This window comes from Pempheris klunzingeri, chromosome 10, assembly GCF_042242105.1.
Source record: "Pempheris klunzingeri isolate RE-2024b chromosome 10, fPemKlu1.hap1, whole genome shotgun sequence".
NCBI classification, from domain to species: domain Eukaryota; kingdom Metazoa; phylum Chordata; class Actinopteri; order Acropomatiformes; family Pempheridae; genus Pempheris; species Pempheris klunzingeri.
The window spans coordinates 26,795,961-26,815,143 of NC_092021.1; the positions used below are offsets into that span (position 1 = coordinate 26,795,961).

General features: G+C 44.0%; 2 protein-coding genes across 3 annotated transcripts in view; one reads left to right on the plus strand and one right to left on the minus strand.

The window, feature by feature from the left end:
* LOC139208342 (alpha-aspartyl dipeptidase) overlaps positions 1-4,114 on the minus strand; it is a 7,721-nt gene extending 3,607 nt beyond the window's left edge. Inside the window, exons 1-7 of one of the 2 annotated variants that reach the window (XM_070837990.1) lie at positions 4,062-4,114; positions 3,764-3,858; positions 3,172-3,260; positions 2,504-2,578; positions 2,024-2,103; positions 1,756-1,929; positions 1-59 (exon numbers count right to left, since the gene is read on the minus strand). The exon at positions 1-59 is cut by the window's left edge and continues 1 nt beyond it. In XM_070837990.1, coding sequence (XP_070694091.1) covers positions 1-59; positions 1,756-1,929; positions 2,024-2,103; positions 2,504-2,578; positions 3,172-3,260; positions 3,764-3,852 — 566 coding nt within the window. In that variant the 5' untranslated portion in view covers positions 3,853-3,858; positions 4,062-4,114. Of the gene's footprint in view, positions 60-1,755; positions 1,930-2,023; positions 2,104-2,503; positions 2,579-3,171; positions 3,261-3,763; positions 3,999-4,061 lie in introns of those variants that run through there. The other variant, XM_070837989.1, reaches the window with a different exon arrangement.
* A 1,768-nt stretch (positions 4,115-5,882) lies between these two features.
* Positions 5,883-17,733, plus strand: LOC139208032 (TGF-beta receptor type-2-like). Its single transcript, XM_070837574.1, has 8 exons — positions 5,883-5,963; positions 11,645-11,801; positions 13,610-13,818; positions 13,954-14,663; positions 15,272-15,409; positions 15,901-16,042; positions 16,538-16,665; positions 17,083-17,733. The coding sequence occupies exons 1-8, from the start codon at positions 5,909-5,911 to the stop codon at positions 17,731-17,733; spliced, it is 2,190 nt and encodes a 729-aa protein (XP_070693675.1). The 5' UTR covers positions 5,883-5,908.
* The last annotated feature ends 1,450 nt before the right edge of the window (positions 17,734-19,183 follow it).

Below are 19,183 nucleotides of genomic sequence, written 5' to 3' on the forward strand. Positions count from 1 at the left end.
AGGACAGCTGGGGTGTCGGGTTCCTCGTGGTACTGGTTGATCCTCTGCTCTCTGGTCTCCTAAAGGGCACACAGTCAACAGCTTACTGAACACGGGGAGAACTACAACTCCCATAATGCTTTGGAGACGTAAACAGGAAGTATTACGTTATTCAGTGCTCAGGACAGCTTTAGTTACTTCACAGATCCAGATTAGAGCTGCAGCTATCGATTATTTTCACTTCCAATTGATCGGTTCATTGTTTTCTTGATTAATCGATCATCTGTTTGATCTGTAAAATGTCAGAAAATGGAGAGAAACGTCGATCAGTGTCTCTTGAAGGCTTTTTAAATGACCCAAACTGATTATAGTTGGTGATTGATTTAATAGCTTACAACTAATCCATTGATCACTGCAGCTGTATTTCAGATTATTAAGATGAAATCTAATCAACGATAAATGATGTATTATAACCGATTAAAGTACCAGCAGGATATAAAGTCATTAAAGTGAGTTTCATCTTCACCTGCTGCCACATTCAAGTGATTAATAATCAATGACTGGAATCAATAATATCAGATAGATCATTCTTGACGTTTGCTTGATACTGTGATACTGAAGAAAACCTAAAAACAGGAAGCTTCTCAGGCAGGTTCTTCGTTCTATCAGCAGATTTCTTCATGACGCTGTGTTTCCTTCTGTGAACTTCCTCAACAGAAGAGGAACAAACCCAAGTAACGGCCGTTCTGTTCTTTCATGTCTGGAGGGAAACTCCTTATAAAATAATAAATCATAATCTTCGTCATGTGGATATTTACAGATTAAATATTGGGTGAAAAAAAAGTAAAATTAAAGGTTTAGTTCACAGTTTATGCCAGAAACAAACAGCCGTTCTATCGCTCTCTGAACACACACCAGACTACATTCACTAAAACAGGGATTTTAGCTCCCAGATCACAGGAGCTGCTGCTCTGCTGCTGCCTCCATCAGTCAGTGTGTTTGTGTTGTTTTGTGACTTTTGGTGTTTTAAAGGGTTAATTTGGATCCAACACAATATTTGTGAAACACACAAAACTAACTGGTCAAAGCAGAAACTTCCATAATCTGTGATGTAAAATCACTGTTTTTCTCAATGAAGTTTGGTGGTTCTGAAGAGTAATAATATAAATGTATATATGTTTTTAATCAATATCTATCTTTATTTTAACATATACACACTTCTATTTTCTTCGATTCCTTAACTGTTGCGGTTCTTTGTATATATTTCTGTGCTACACAAATCTTGTGTTGGATCTGAATGAAGTCTTTTAAAACACCAAAGTCACACAAACACTAACAGATGGAGGCAGCAGCAGACCAGCAGCTCCTGTTTTTCTGCTTGGTAAAATCACTGTTTTTGTGAATGGAGTCTGGTGTGTTTGAACAGAGAGAGATAACGGCTGAGGTGATCTACTGGACCAGTTCCAACACTTTTACTACCTGACAGTCATTCAGACACCAGGATGTGGACACAGACACAGAGGACCCAGGGGTTATAAGTACCGTAGTTCTCTGTCTGCTGGTGATAAGGGACTGAGACTGATAAGGCAGCCAATCGACCAATCAGTGCCTGCTAAATTATCACCTTGTGTAAACGAGGTTACATCTAGTTCACTCTAGCTCAAGTAAGAATACTCTAAAACTCCTGCATTTAAAGTCCTACTTCAACAAAAGTACTCTCAGTAGTATGAGAAGTAAAAGTACTGTGAAGGGCCCGTGTTGCGTTCAGGGACTCACCCCCATGTGGCGGCTGCTGGGGTCGGGGTCCAGGTAGTGCGGGTTGATGTTGAAGGGGACGAAGCCGAGGGCGGAGAAGGACGGCGGGTAGACGATGGGCATGTCGTTGGTGGTGCAGATGCTGACGGTGGCCACGTTGGTGCCGGCGCTGGAGCCCATGTAGGGGACGCCGTCCTGGGGGGGGCGGGGGGGGGGGGCAGTTTAGTGTGTTACACCCCTGAATAAATACAGTATGATCCTTATTACATTATGTTTCAGTGAGCTTCACCTCCAGCACCCTCTTCCTGATCTCAGTCAACACCTTGTTGTCATAGAGACTCTTCAGCAGCCGGAAAGTGTTTCCTCCTCCTGCAGAACAAAACGGGCTGATCAATAATGATCACTAATGATCAGTAATGATCAGTAATGATCAATAATGTCGAAAACACAGATTAACCCTTTAAACTCTGTGATCTAAACGCTCCCTCTGCGTCCACGCTGGTGTTTGTACTTACTGTGACGTCGTCATGGACAACATCATCGATATCTTCAGGTTATTAATTAGCTCGTTGGCTAAGTTGTTGCTGGAGATAACTTTGCTTTTTTCTTTGTCCTGGTTGAGGTTAGCTTAGCATTTGGACTAGCATTTGTTCCAAAATTGTTCCAAATAACTAAAATTGTTGAAATTGAGAAGATTTGATTCTGATCACAGAGTAAAGTCCTGATGAAGGGAGTCGGTATCACCTTCACACCAACAGTCCCCGCTCACCGATAAAAATGCCCTCGGCCTTCCGGACGGCGTCGACGGGATCCGACACCTCATGGATGCCGTCCACTTCGTAACCTGCAGGGTCCAAACACACCAGAGGCTCCGCGTGAGACACACACATGCTAACTCGGCTAACGCTAACACAGTCTAATCTAACAGATTTAAAGCATGTAATGTTCTATTTAATAATATAGAAAAACATAAAAACATATAGAAAAGAGATAGAAAACCAAGAAGAAATTAAAAAAACATTAGGAAAATACATAAAACATACAAAAAAACAAGACAAAAGTACAGAATAAAATTCTGAACATACAGAAAATATAAGAATGAACATAAAACAAGCAAATAAAATTCAGAAAATACCTGGAAAAATGCTGAAAAACCAAAATACATACTAAGAAAATACCTTAAAATACACTGAAAAACATAAATAAAGTAATAAATCCAGGAAAAACACAGAAAATACTTCCAAAATCCTGAATAACTAAAAAAAACAATATATAACAAAAATATAATTAGACTGACTGGAACAATACAGACAAGAAAAAATATGGAAAATGCACAGATGAACGTAGATAAAATAATTACAAATACAGAATTCAGAAAAACAAAGAAAATATGTAGAAAAAAAACCATGTGGTTAACGTGTCACGTGACTGACCCACCCAGAGTCTTAAACTTGTCTCTGGCTGTCTTCGTGTAGGCGTCTCTGTCATGGAGGGCGTAAGGAACAAAGAGCACCCGCTTCACACCTCTGCACACACACACACACACACACACACACACACACACACACACAGGTCAGATAAGGTGTTGCTATGTAAGCATTACTGTGAAGATTAAACCTTTAAACTTAACTTAAACTTTAAACCTTTAACCTAAAAAAGTATTATTTTCATCACATATTCTCACTTACATGTCAACAAACTGTCCTCACACCAAACTCCACTGGAAAATCAATCACATGCTCTGCACATACCGTTCACACCGTTAAGTCTCCACACCGAACTCCATTGAAAAATCTGGCATTTTAGTGATCATTTAGCATTGAATATAAATCCTCTACAGCCACTTCAGACTTTAAGACAGTTTATTATCATTATAAAAATGTTTATTAAAAACTGTTGTTTACATACTGAAGCTACTAATTCAGACAAAGTTTTCAAAACTTTTGTGTAGAGACACGTATATTTGCTGATTAACATATAAATGCTAAATTGCTCTGTTTTTGAACGGAATTCGGTGCTCCACACTTACTTGCCGAAGAAGAGAGAGATCTGCTGCTGACAGTGGTCCAGGTACCCGCTGCCGTGCAGGGTGGAGTTGGACACCAGCAGGAGCCTCATCTTCCCCTGCGGACAGACAGACAGACACTGACAAACCGAAGAAAACCTGCAGGAGGTTCTGGGTCCAGAGGTCCGAGTCCAGAGTCCAGAGTCCGGCCGACAGCAGCCCTCTGTCGGTCTATAAACGCTGCTATCTCTCTCACACCAGACTCCCTGTTAATTTTCACCGTTTTAACATTTGGTTTCAACCAATCTGAAACTTAACTCACCTCCGTAAACGTGTTGCTTGTTTTCCGTCAGCGGAAACAGCACCGGTGCTTCCGGCCTAATCATTTCACAATAAAAGCGCCATTTGGACAATCCACATTTATTAAAGTGTTTATTTTTTAACTCTACAAATCAAAACATGTTTCATTCATAATCCTACAATAAAATTACATGTGAGGAAACATGAAATAAGAAGGATAAAGACAACAGGAAAGGAAGAAATTAATAGATAAATTAAATTTAAAGTACTGCGTTTTTAAAACTCTTTATACAATAATGAGTTTATTTATATTTTATCATCATTGTATTTTTTTTACAGTGTAGTTTATCATGATAACAATCAACTTTGTTTGTATGGCGTCACAAAGTGCAATGAAACATAAATAGAAATATATAAAATTTAATTCAAAAAATAAATAAAATATTAAATAAATAAATTTCAAAAAATAAATATAATCAAACAAAAATGAGAAAATATTTTTATTATTTTACATTTTAATAACAAAAATCCCTTTCACATTAAGATAAATTACTTTATACATTAATTTATTCTTTTTTTAACTTGTTGCTGCAGTTCTCACCATGCAGTTACATCACGTGACCATCAGGAGGCAGCAGAGCACAGTGGCTCACCTGTGCTACTTTAAATGTTCAGATTTATATTTAGACAAACTGATTTTTATAATAACAAAAGTACTTAATATTTAATAATTAAGTAATAAAGCAAGTAATTAATCTTCAAAGTAACCAGTAATGTACATTTCTGAAAAAATGTCCAGACAGAAGTAAAAAGTACAATATTTCCCTAAATATTGGCTTTAAAATGTAGTGGAGAAGAAGTAGAAAGTAGAAAGTATGAAAGAGTCCAAATACACAACGACTAAAACAATACAAACCATCACGAGCAGTTTGAGCTAAAATATATTAAAAAATGAATGGGGTTTGGCACAGGTGAGGGTGTGTGTGTGTGTGTGTGTCTATGTGTGTGTGTGTCTGTGTCTGTGTGTGTGTGTGTGTGTGTGTGTGTCTGTGTGTGTGTGTGTCTGTGTGTGTGTGTGTGTGTGTGTGTGTGTGCTGCTCTGACACATCTCTGTGGGTTCGTTATAATGAGACTAATGAGCTGGAATAAACCTGTTAGAGTCAGTCAGTGGAATAATAATAATGATGATGATAAACACACACAGATTAAAGGAAAAATCGAAATAAATTAGTCAAAAAAACATAACAAATGCAGAAACACATAAAAATACTGTATGTAAACAGATAATTAAATATCCATGTGTATAAATGTGAATATAAATAAAACAACTGTCCAACTGTGAACATTCATTTCTATTCATGTTATTAACATCTGTTTATTTACACCTCTGTGTGTTTATGTCTTTATTTAATTCTACTTTTAAAAACATTTAATACAAACTGAACCTGCTGTAACACAGTACTTTTACTTCCTTAACAAGTACTACAAGTACTTCAAGTACTTGTATGGGAGTATTTTCCATAGTAGTCCCAGTCTGTCCTGGTCCTGGTTCTGGTCCTGGTTCTGGTCCTGGTCCTGGTCCTGGTCCTGGTCCTGGTCCTGGTCCTGGTTCTGGTGCCAGTCCTGGTCCTGGTCCTCCTAATACCACATGTGGACTTGGGGTCTGTTCGCTGGAAACACAGGGGCAGCAGAGGGGGGCGGGGCTAAACCACATCTGGATGAAAAACATCTGGACTCTCTCTCCCTCCCTCCCCCCTCTCTCCCTCTCTCTCCGCTGATACCGGAGCCCGGGACAGACCGACAGACCGGCAGACCGACAGACCGACAGACCGAGCTCCCCCGCTCTCCTCCGGCTCTCTCTCCCCGCGGATGATGGCTCGGTTCCGGACGTTTTGGACCGGGGTCTTCGTCCTGCTGACAGCCGGTGAGTGGTGCCTGTTCTCCGGGCTTTTCTCTCTCTGCTCCCCGCTGCTGCTCCTGGAGGGGGGGGTGCGGTTTGTTTTGGAGAGATCAGCAGTGACAGAAGAAGTACTCAGGAGTACTCAGAAGTACTCAGAGAGGTACTCAGGAGTACTCAGAGAAGTACTCAGAGAAGTACTCAGGAATACTCAGAAGTACTCAGAGAGGTACTCAGGAGTACTCAGGACTACTCAGAGAAGTACTCAGGAGTACTCAGAGAAATACAGGAGTACTCCTGAGTACTCTGAAGTACTCAGGAGTACTCAGAACTACTCAGGAGTACTCAGAAGTACTTCTCTCAGTACTAGTACCACCAGAACTATGTACAAGTACAAGTCCTGCTCTCAGATCCTAGTAACAGTACACAAGTATACTTTCAGCTTCCCTCAGTGTGTAGTACTGTAGTATCTGTAGTATCTGTAATACTGTAGTACTGTATGATCAGTAGTATCTGTAGTACTGTAGTATCTGTAGTACTGTAGTATCTGTAGTACCTGTAGTACTGTAGTACTGTAATATCTATAGTACTGTAGTATCTGTAGTACCTGTAGCACTGTAGTATCTGTAGTATCAGTACTAGTAGTACTGTAGTATCTGTAGTACTGTAGTAGTAGTAGTACCATCAGTAGTATCAGTAGTACTATCAGTAGTACCATCAGTAGTAGTATCAGTACTAGTAGTACCATCAGTAGTATCAGTAGTACCATCAGTAGTAGTATCAGTAGTACTATCAGTAGTATCAGTAGTACCATCAGTACTATCAGTACTAGTAGTACCATCAGTAGTATCAGTAGTACCATCAGTAGTATCAGTTGTACCATCAGTAGTATCAGTAGTACCATCAGTAGTAGTATCAGTAATACCATCAGTAGTACCATCAGTAGTATCAGTAGTACCATCAGTACTATCAGTACTAGTAGTACCATCAGTAGTATCAGTAGTACCATCAGTAGTATCAGTTGTACCATCAGTACTATCAGTACTAGTAGTATCAGTAGTACCATCAGTACCATCAGTAGTACCATCAGTTGTACCATCAGTAGTATCAGTACCATTAGTAGTACCATCAGTAGTATCAGTAGTACCATCAGTTGTACCATCAGTAGTATCAGTTGTACCATCAGTACTATCAGTACTAGTAGTACCATCAGTAGTACCATCAGTACCATCAGTACTAGTAGTACCATCAGTAGTATCAGTAGTACCATCAGTAGTATCAGTACCATCAGTAGTACCATCAGTAGTACCATCAGTTGTACCATCAGTTGTACCATCAGTAGTATCATCAGTAGTATCAGTACCACCAATAGTACCATCAGTTGTACCATCAGTTGTACCATCAGTTGTACCATCGGTAGTACTATCGGTAGTATCATCAGTAGTATCAGTACCACCAGTAGTACCATCAGTTGTACCATCGGTAGTACTATCAGTAGTATCATCAGTACCATCAGTAGTATCAGTAGCAGTGACTCCAGGTGAGTCCAGGTGGCTCCAGGTGAGGCTCTCTGTCCCTCCTCATTTACACTCACACTCTTCAGTCCTGGGGGGTCCAGCCTGGGGGTGGGGGCCCTCCAGAGGGTCACCAGGTAAACCTGAGGGGTCACATGACTCTCGGGGAGGAGGGGAACAGGGGCTGGTGTCTGATGATTGGTGGCTCTCACAGTGACGCCACACACACATATATATGATCTCATATCCCATGATGCACTGCTGCAGGTCAAACCACCCAACAGGATATAAAGGAGCTTTAATATCTACAGCACCAGACTCCATTCACAAAAACAGGAATTTTACATTACAGAACATGGAAGTTGCTGCTTTGATCAGTTTGTGTCTTTATGTTATTGTGTCACAGATATTGTGTTGGATTCAAACTAAGTCTTAAAACACTCTCTCTTCATACACACCAGACTCCATTTACAAAAACAGTAATTTTACCTCACAGAACACAGAAGCTGCTTGTCTGTTGCTGCATCGATCGGTTACTTTGTTTGTGTTATTGTGTGACTTTGGTGTTTTAAATGGTTAGTCTGGATTCAACACAATATTTGTGCAACACAAATAAAACACAAACAAACTAACTGATGGAGGCAGCAGCAGACCAGCAGCTCCTGTGTCCTGTTCTCTAAAATCCCTGTTTTAGTGAATGTAGTCTGGTGTGTGTGCTGTTTGTGGTTAAACCAAAAGGATCTTCCAGGTCTCTCTCTGTAGGGATCCTTTCCATGATGCTGTCACACACTTAGAATAACACAAAATCACAAACAAGCTAACTGATGGAGGCAGCGGCAGACCAGCAGCTCCTGTGTTCTGTGAGGTAGAATTAGTGTTTTTGTCAATGGAGTCTGGTGGCTTTGAGCCAACCCAAAAGGAATCTGTGGATTTTTTCAGTTTTCAGTTTCTGCACATGCAGCAGATTGGGCCTGCTGATGAGTTTTGTTACTGTTGGGCAGATCCAGGCTAGCTGTTTCCCTCTGTTTACAGTCTTTATGCTAAGCTAAGCTAAGCTAACTGGCTAATGGTTAGCGTGAGTATTTTCAACTTGTGCTGCACGTTAATTCGTGTCACGTCCGTCTTTCCCGTTGGCCTGCAGCAACTTTGTGTCAGTTTGTGTCTCTGCTGTGACTTTGTATGTAATTCAGGCCTTTAGAAAGAGTTCAGGTTTAAAGCATCAGACTGACAGGAAGTCCAACTTTTCTGGCTTCATGTGCCACTTTCTAGGGAATAAACAGCTCCGCCTCCAGTGCTGTATCCATGGTAACGCATCCATGTCATAACCATGTTAGCATGCTGATGTTAGCATGTAGCTGAAACCCCAGAGTTTAATTTGATCAGTTATATCTGGGGTTTTATTTCTCTGGGTGTGTGTTTGTTGATGTTTTTAGGTTTCAACAGTCTGAGGGAAGAGTGGCATGAATTAACAGAGCGTGTGATTAAAAAGGAGCTTATTATCTCACATCTAACAAAGAGCGAGTGTGACTGAAACACACACACACACACACACACACACACACACACACACACTCGGCGCTGTCTTAAGACACTGGAGAAGAGAGCGACTGGCACTGAGAGACAGTGTGTGTTCATGTGTGTGTGTGTGTGTGTGTGTGAGTGTTTTAATTGTGTTAATGAGGCCAGTGAGGTGACGTGGTGATGGCCTGATGACTCTAACCTCACACACACACACACACACACACACACACTCACAGCTGAGGAGGGGGTGCTGATTAAAATGAGTCTCTGTTCTCTGTGCTGTCACAGTTTCATGGTATTTGCACTTTGCTTGAGTATTGACTGACTAGTTAATTAGTTTGTTGTCGTTGGCTCTTTTGTTGAACTGAGTGTTCTCTGTCCATGTCCTGGTGTCTGAATCACTGGTAGGGATGAAAAGTGTTGGATTCTAAGTGTGTGACAGCATTATGGAAAGGATCCCTACAGAGAGAGACCTGGAAGATCCTTTTGGTTTAACCACAAACAGCACACACACCAGACTACATTCACTAAAACAGGGGTTTTAGAGAACAGGACACAGGAGCTGCTGGTCTGCTGCTGCCTTCTGTGAATTTGGTGTTTTAAAGGGTTAATTTGGATCCAACATGGGGTTCATGTAACACACAATAGCACCAACAAAGTAACTGATTTAAGCAGCAGCAGACCAGCAGCTCCTGTGTTCTGTGAGGTAAAATTACTGATTTTGTCAATGGAATCTGGTGTGTTTGAAGAGCGTGATGATAAGACCTACATGGGATCTGCAGATTGTTTTTTTTTTGTTTTTAGTCTTCAGCTGTGATTCAAAATGAAAATCTGTCAAATTTAGATTCCCAATGAGCCTGCTGATGAGTTTTGTTAACTTTGTACAGAGCCAGGCTAGCTGTTTCCCTCTGTTTACAGTCTCTATGCTAAGCTAGGCTACGCTAAGCTAGCCAGCTAATGGCTGTACTGATCTTCTTCTCAAACTCTCAGCAGGAAAAAATGTTTTTCCCAAAATATGGAAAAGTCTGAAAGCAGCGTGGAGTCATGGAGCTGCTGCATGAAACTACTGCAGAACACACACACACACACACACTATGATCTGTGTGTGTGTGTGTGTGTGTGTGTGTGTCTAAAATAAGCCTGCAGCTCTGATAGGGAGGGCCTCCTCCGAGTAGCGTGGAGTGCTTGGATTTCCCATGAGCCTTTGAGGGCGGAGCGTTGGATGCTAACTTGGCTCTGAACGCAGCTCACTTCTGGCTTCAATTTATTCCTGGAGCCACACACACACACACACACACACACACACACACACACACAGCGTTACACACACCATCCAAACACAGAGCTGCTGTCAGTCTCACACAAAAACATACACAAATGTCACACACACACACACACACACACACACACACGCCTGTGCTGATTCTGATTAAATCGAGCTTTTTGTTTCTCCGACTTTTCTCTTTCCTTTGTCTTCAGCTCTGTTTGGAAGAAACATCTGGAACAACTTCTGCTGTGTGTGTGTGTGTGTGTGTGTGTGTGTGTGTGTGTGACAGAGTTAATGAAGTGTTGTGTGTTTATCTGTACAGTCCTGTATGTGTGTATAAAGTGTGTGTAATTATGATGCAGTGTGGTGGAGTCTGTGTGTGTGTAGTCGAGTGTGTATTTATGCAAACATAAATCTAAACACTGCTGTGTGTGTGTGTGTGTGTGTGTGTGTGTGTGTGTGTGTGTGGTTTGGTTTAACTGTCATTTCTGTGTCATCTGGGTCTGATCACTGCTGTTGTTATGATGTGGCAGAGCGTCACACACACACACACACACGATGAAGAGGAGGAGTGTTTGTTTGCAGCTCCTCTGACGGACTGGGCGGACACACCCATATCCTGCTCCACAGTCACACTGATGCACGATGTGAGCCCGTCCTCACGGCACCAACCAAACCAAACCTTTTACACTAAATCAGCCTGTTTCACACTGGAAATCATCAAAAAAGATTCATTTTAAACGTGTGAGCAGTACGATGGGTTTCCATAAAGGTGATCCTTTGGGACAACTACACCTGATCACAGTAGATCCACTAAAAGAGCTTGTTTGATCCACTGACAGGCTCAGAGTGTTATTCTAAGTGTGTGACAGCATCATGGAAAGGATCCCTACAGAGAGAGACCTGGAAGATCCTTTTGGTTTAACCACAAACAGCACACACACCAGACTACATTCACTAAAACAGGGATTTTAGAGAACAGGACACAGGAGCTGCTGCTCTGCTGCTGCCTCCATCAGTCAGTTTGTCTGTGTTTTATTTGTGTTACTTAGATGTTGTGTTGGATCCAAACTGACCCTTTTAAACACCAAAGTCACTCAATAACACAAACACACTGACTGATGGAGGCAGCAGCAGAGCAGCAGCTCCTGTGTCCTGTTCTCTAAAATCCCTGTTTTAGTGAATGTAGTCTGGTGTGTGTGCTGTCTGTGGTTAAACCAAAAGGATCTTCCAGGTCTCTCTCTGTAGGGATCCTTTCCATGATGCTGTCACACACTTAGAATAACACTCTGAGTCAGTGTCTCAGGTTTACACACACCAGCGATCTCCTCTAAAGCCACCATGTCGTCAGGTAGGTGTTTCAGGACGTGTTGCTGACTTCATCACCTGTTTCTGTTGGGTTTCAGGACTTCCTGCTGTCGTCCGGTCTTTCAGCCACCTGAGCTTCAACCTGTGTAAGTGGTGTGAGGTGTCCAGTCCGGAGTGTAAGGACAGCATCTGCTTCAGTAACTGCTCCCTGTCGTCCTTCTGCACCGTCACAGAGGAGATCTGCATCGCCATGTGGTGGGTGGACTTTAATTATTCATATCTAATATCTTTATTGTCAGGGTTGATGCATTCAGACTGGACCGACGTTTGTCTTTTCAGTTCATTATTATTCAGATGCTGCAGCATGAAAGTCACTTTTATTTACTAATTTACTGCACTTAAGTATCATTTTGAGGTATTTTTTGGATTAAATGTTGTAGAAATATTTTATTTTTCACTTGACTACATTTACCTTTATAGCTTCAGTCACTTTGTAGATCCAGATTATTAATCATGATATATTATAAATGATAATATCAGCTGACTAGAGCCTCTCTGCACATTTAGTGCTGTCACTTCTAATCATGACGTGGTTTTAAACACAGTTTGGGATGGTAATAACCTCTGAACTGGTGTGTTTGTGGGGGGGCCAAATGTCTTCAGTGGTTTTCTCTGAATCGATGCCGTCCCTCATGTCAACGCCCAGAATTGTTGACGTGTCCTCACATTTCTTTTTCTCATTGTTGTGTGTGTTCTATAATCACAGCGTCAGTAGCTTCCCTGTTTAAATAAAAATAAAGAAACTACGCATCTTTAAAGTATCGGCTCGTTGGCAGCGCTCAGTTTCAACCATCGAGTGTTCTTCTTTAAATATTTCCAGCTGGGTTGTTTTAAAAACATTTCCAGCACAATGTGGACGCTGCTGAAATGTGCTCCTTATTTGCTGCATTATTTGAATGGAGTCTGGTGCTGTCGTGGTGATTTGGTCTTCCTATTGTTCTCACTGTGAGATGGATGAAGAACAACGTGTCCTGAAGCCTTCGGCGTGCCGTAGAAACGCTGGAATATGGCGCACACACTCCCTGTTTTCCTTCAGCGCTCACCAGAGTACAGCTAAGCTGCTGCAAGATGTTGGTGATCAGCATTATGAAACATCCTGAAGGGATTTCTCTACTCTACTACTCTACTCTACTATTCCCGCTACTGTTGCAGGGACAAAATAAACCACGTGACTGCGTTTTTTTGACTTGAGAGGTTCACACGGTTGTTTTCCAGAGCGTGACGAGTCCCTGGAGGTTCAGACCTGTCAGGCTGCTCACTGGCTCCGCTGGCATCACTCCCCGCACGACTGGAAAGTTTCTGCTGAGTCGTGCTTTTGTTTGGATAACAGCACAACGCCGGGGATCCCCCCCTCGCTGCACCCCTCTCATTTCCTGTTCACGTCAGCCCTGCCAGACCCTCCCAGATAGCTGCAGGAAAAACCAGTGATAAGGAGAAAAGAGACGGGAGGAAAACACTCGTTTATTCAGGGCAAAGTTGACAGGGATCATCTCAGAGCCACAAACACTTTAGTTAGTCCACAAGCAGCACTTATTAAAGGGCACTTCCCCTGTTTCTCCCCCTGGTCCTCTGTGTCCTCATCCTGGTGTCTGAGTGACTGGTAGGTAGTAAAAGTGTTGGAACTGGTCCAGTAGATCACCTCAGCCAGCAGACACCAAACGGGCTGCAATGGCTGCAACGTGATCCTTTGGGACAACTGCACCTGATCACAGTAGGTCCACTAAAAGAGCTTGTTTGATCCACTGACAGGCTCAGAGTGTTATTCTAAGTGTGTGACAGCATCATGGAAAGGATCCCTACAGAGAGAGACCTGGAAGATCCTTTTGGTTTAACCACAAACAGCACACACACCAGACTACATTCACTAAAACAGGGATTTTAGAGCTGCTGCCTCCATCAGTCAGAGTGTTTCAGTTATTGTGTGACTTTGGTGTTTTAAAGGTTAAAATAATATATTAATAATAATAATAATGATGATGATGAGGGTGATGATAAACCAACAGGAGGAAGACCAACGACACGATGACGGTGCACACCATGTGTCATAACCCCGCTGTGGCTCTGGAGGGCGTCGACCCCGGCCTGCTGCTGAACTTCACCACCAGAGAGTGTCACATGGTCCCACAGCCGGCAGAGGACGGCGCCATGATGGTCTGTGGCTGCCACGGCGACCACGAGTGTAACGACAAACTCATCTTCAAGGGCGCCAACGGTGAGGAAATGGTTGGATGATGGTTGGATGATGGTTGGATGATGAACAGATGATGGATGAATGAGGGATGATGGTTGGATGATGACCAGATGATGGACAGATGACCAGATTGCCACGGTGCCTCTGTCCCTGCAGGATTCTCGAAGCTGCAGAGTAAAGACGTCGTCCCGGTGGTCGTGGTTAGTTTGGTGCCTCCTGTCCTGGTTGCCATAGTTGCCACCGCCGCCTTCTACTTCTACCGCACACGCCGTCCCAACAAGCCGGGCCCTCCTGCACGCCCCGACTGGCCCACCAAACGCACCCCAGAGCTCTACCAGGCCTTCGATCTGCCGTGTGGCGGCGCGGCGGCGCCTGGGTCGGAGGAGTCCAACACCAAAGTGCCCAACAATGACCTCATCAACGACATGGCAGACCGGCAGGGGCAACTGAATGAACAACTGCCCATCAAGCTGGAGGCGGTGGTGGGGAAGGGGCGCTTCGCCGAGGTGTGGCGGGCGTGCCTGCTGCAGGGCGAGAAGGGCGGCGTTAGCAGCTATGACACCGTGGCGGTGAAGGTGTTTCCAGCTGTGGAGTACGCCTCGTGGAGAAACGAGGTCTCCATCTTCTCCGACCCCAAACTGGAGCACGACAACGTGGTGCGATTCCTTGCGGCCGAGGGGAGGGGCCCGCCTGGCCACGCCCACAGGAAGTACTGGTTGGTTTTGGCGTATCACAGCCTCGGGAACCTGCAGGACTTCCTCGCGGCAAACGTGCTGAGCTGGGAGGAGCTCGTTGCCATGGCGGGCAGCATCGCGAGGGGGTTAGCTCATCTCCATAGCGACACAACGCCCAGCGGGTTACAGAAGGTCAGTCATTCTGTAAACTCTGGAAACTGTTTGGCTCGTCACTACGATACGGAAGGCCGGAGGGGTCAAAATTCATTCTGAATTCATAAAATCCCATTTAGGTTTGAAATAATCTATTACTGATCCTGGCTTTAGGCTGGACTTTACTATGAAGCAAGTTAGCACAAGCATTAGCCCCAGGTAGCACAAGCATTAGCCCCAGTTAGCACAAGCATTAGCCCCAGTTAGCACAAGCATTAGCCCCAGTTAGCAGGTGAATATTCACTTTGTGTTTAGTGGAAACACAGCTTCAGATAGTCACTCAAGAGATAAAGCTTTTCCACAATAACGATATAAACCTTACTGCAAATATTCAGTACATTTATATCATAAAGAAACAATGAATGGTGAATATTGTATGAATTTTGGAATTTTAAGTATTTAGTTGTTCATTAAACTTTAAACAAAAAAGAAAAATAGCTGTTCAAAAAGTCTGGTTTAACTTTAACTTCAGGGTTTACATTAGGAAGGTGTTCAGTAGCAGAATTAGGATCATCTGACTGACCGTCAGACAGATTCAGCGTCACATCACTCACTGTGCTCGTTGCTGGTTGTCTGTGTTGCTGTAGGTACCAGTTGCCCATCGGGACCTAAAGAGCAGCAACATCGTGGTGAAGAGCAGGAAGGAGTGCGCTCTGTGTGACTTTGGCCTGGCGTTAAAACTGGATCTCTCCCTCACCGTCGACGACTACGCTAACAGTGGACAGGTGAGCTGATCAGGTTTAGTTATTAAAGGAGAACCTGACAGCATCATGGAAAGGATCCCTACAGAGAGAGACCTGGAAGATCCTTCTGGTTTAACCACAAACAGCACACACACCAGACTACATTCACTAAAACAGGGATTTTAGCTGACAGGACACAGGAGCTGCTGGTCTAGGTCTAGTGACTTTGGTGTTTGAACATATGAGTTGGGATTTAATTTCACTCTTTAAAACACCAAAATCAGACAATAACACAAACACACTAACTGATGGAGGCAACAGGAGTCCAACAGCTCCTGTGTTCTATGAGATAAAATCCCTGTTTTTGTGAATGTAGTCTGGTGGGTTTGAAGAGAGCCATATAACGGCTGTTTGTGGTTAAACAAAAAGGATTTTACATAAATAATCCTAGTAGCAGTTAAATCTATCACAAACCAGAACCTGCCTCTGGTGCGTTGGCTGTCATGTGACTGGACTGTCCTGTACCTGTCCAGGTGGGAACAGCTCGCTACATGGCTCCTGAAGTCCTCGAGTCCCGGGTGAACCTGGAGGACCTGGAGGCCTTTAAACAGATGGATGTGTACTCCATGGCTCTGGTCCTCTGGGAGATGGCCTCCCGCTGCCACGCCATCGGAGGTAGGAGCTGTGATAATTATAATAATCAACAGCTGTCATTATATTTATGAAGTCATTATAGTCTCGGTTTGTCTTAAAACTGCTGACGCTTCAGTCTGTGAAAATTCGTAATTCATTTGTGCGTGGAACGTAGCTAAGTTAACTAAGTAGCTAGCTAACTAGCTAGCTTTCTTGACCAGTATTTTTAAACCTAGGGTAGCTAGCCCAGGTTACTTACAGTAATCCACTGTATGCAAGTCATTAGATAACGATCCGGTAAGATAACGATGAATTTTAGCATGTTGCTATGCTAATGTGTTTCCCTTTCAGAGACAGCAGACCTGATGCAGGAGTTGTTGGGTGGGGCCTGTTCAGGGAGCTGACCAATCAGAGCAGAGTGGGCTTTCTGGGAGGGGGGGGGGCTTAAAGAGACAGGAGCTAAAACAGACCAGGAGGACACACCCACTTCTTTACGTGTGTGTGTGTGTGTGTGTGTGTGTGTGTGTGTGTGTGCAGAGGTGAAGAGCTACGAGCCTGCGTTTGGCTCTAAGGTTTGCGAGCAGCCCTGCGTGGACAGCATGAGGGACCTGGTGCTGAGGGACCGAGGACGGCCGGACATCCCGTCAGCGTGGACGCAGCACCAGGTCAGTTTAACGCCGCCAAGTTAATCAATACACAACATCCAGGTAAACTTTCAAAATAAAACTCACTGAGAAATTGCCTAGTTACACTTTCAACATAAAGCTAGGTGAGAAATGACACCTGGTTACCCTTTCAAAATAAAGCTTTCTGAGAAATACTTTCAAAATAAAGTTTGCAGAGAAACAACATTTGTTCACCCTTTCAAAATAAAGTTTTCTGAGAAACATTTCAGGTGACGGTCGCAGTGTGTTCAGGTTCAGGTTGATGACGGGTTTGATTAAAATAAGTGTGTTAGTTATGGAAGTGAAGTTATGACAACAGTGAGGTGAACCCCGTCCTCACCAACCTCCTCCTCACGTGGACTTTGTCTTCTCAGTGAGTGAAGTCACATCATGTCTCTGGTGTCTTCTGTCCTCCAGGGGATGAGTGTCTTCTGCTCCACCATCACCGAGTGCTGGGATCACGACCCCGAGGCCAGACTGACGGCTCACTGCGTGGTGGAGCGCCTCAACGCCCTGCAGCAGGAGGAAGAGGAGGAGGAGCGCCTCAACGCCCTGCAGCAGGAGGAAGAGGAGGAGGAGCGCCTCAACGCCCTGCAGCAGGAGGAAGAGGAGGAGGAGGAGCGAAGAGGACAGCAGGAGGAGGAAGAGGAGGAGGTGGAGCGAAGAGGACAGCAGGAGGAGGAAGAGGAGGCGGAGGAGCGCCTCAACGCCCTGCAGCAGGAGGAAGAGGAGGCGGAGGAGCGCCTCAACGCCCTGCAGCAGGAGGAAGAGGAGGAGGAGGAGGAGCGAAGAGGACAGCAGGAGGAGGAAGAGGAGGAGGTGGAGCGAAGAGGACAGCAGGAGGAGGAAGAGGAGGCGGAGGAGGAGGAGGAACCGAGGCAAGAAGCTCTCAGAGAGGAAGATGGAGGGAGAGGAAAGGACTCAGAGACACCAGACAATAACCAGATTCCCTCCATCTCCTCTGTTGCCTCCTTGCCTTCCTCCTCCTCCTCCTCCTCCTCTTCCTCCGTCCAGAGTCGCCCAGAGGTATCCCATGATTCTCTGGTTCACACGGGCTCAGCGGTGTGAGCAGCCGGCCTCGCTTCATCTGTAACCGGCCGTCTTCTCACTGTTCGATGGAGTCGTGGTCATCATGGTCCCCAGAGGATGAACCCGAACGGCTTACAAGCCAATAATGTCAACCTGGATCACCAAAGTTATGACAGTTCAGTCTCTGTACCGTCCCAACAAAGTTCAGTACACAACACTGATGGAAAGCCTCCAACTCCACACTCAGAGTACTTTTACCTCTACTGCTAGAGGTAGTACTTGTACTTGTACTTGTACTTGTACTTCAGTACATTTATTTACTGTGAACTTCTTTGGCTGTCAGATTAAACTGCAGCTCACTGTTTCACGCTCACGATCCTCTGAACAGAAACTCTCAGTCCTGCTGTGTGTTTAGCTTTGTTAGCTGTTTATGCTATTAGCTCTGTTAGCTGTGTTAGCTGTTAAATCCATCAGCTCTAGCTGTAAGTTTAATTACCTGTATTGGCTTTGTTAGCTGTAAGCATCAATAGATGCTGTATTTAAAGCCATGTTGGCCCTTTTAGCTCTGCTAGCTGCATTAGCTCTGTTAGCCCTTTTAGCTCTGCTAGCTGCATTAGCTCTGTTAGCCCTTTTAGCTCTGCTAGCTGCATTAGCTCTGTTAGCCCCTTTAGCTCTGCTAGCCGTATTCTGTTAGCTCTGTGAGCCAAACACATGGCAGGACCCTGCTGCTAACAGCTAACTAGCGCTCCTGCTGCTGATATAAAGCATGTGAAGATGCTCTCCGTTGTACTTAGTGTTCAGTTCAGTTTTTGTGTGGTTATAGTTATAGAAACATCTCTGTTCTGTCATGGTTCATCCTGAGGGGACCATGAACGTCTGAACGTGTGAGCGTGAAGGCAGACACAGAGAGATTCTTCCAGAGCTAAATGTTTTCTCTTCAGGACCTCCTGTTCAGAAACAAACCAAAGACTTTGACAGTTAAACGTCCAGCGAGGACGTCGGTCACTCTTCTGCTGGCGGAGATGCACTCAGACAGTTTTGTTGTTGTGTAAAAATGTTTTGTTTTGCAGGAGCTGGTCTCTGTTTTGTGTTTTATTAGCTATTAATTATTCTATAATAGCTACTGCGATTATCACGACTATAACCGACGTGTATGAATGAACGGGAGCGAGCTCTGTGGAGAGTGTAATATTTTTATACGTTTTTAAAATCTGACAATCTGCCAAAGATTCACACACAGATAATCCCGTGCAGCGTTACTGTGGGTGTGGACACGAACACTGAAGCCCTCAGTGACTGAACACTGCAACACAAACACAGAAAACCACTACGAGATGGAAACACAGCGTCTCCAAACTATGTCGCTCGTTTTATAATAAACTTTGTTTTGTGTAACTGATTCACGGCTCTTGATTCTGTCTGTAAATAATAAATATCTCAAAATAATGAGAAACACAAAGCCGGCCAGTGCACACAGTCAAATAATGTT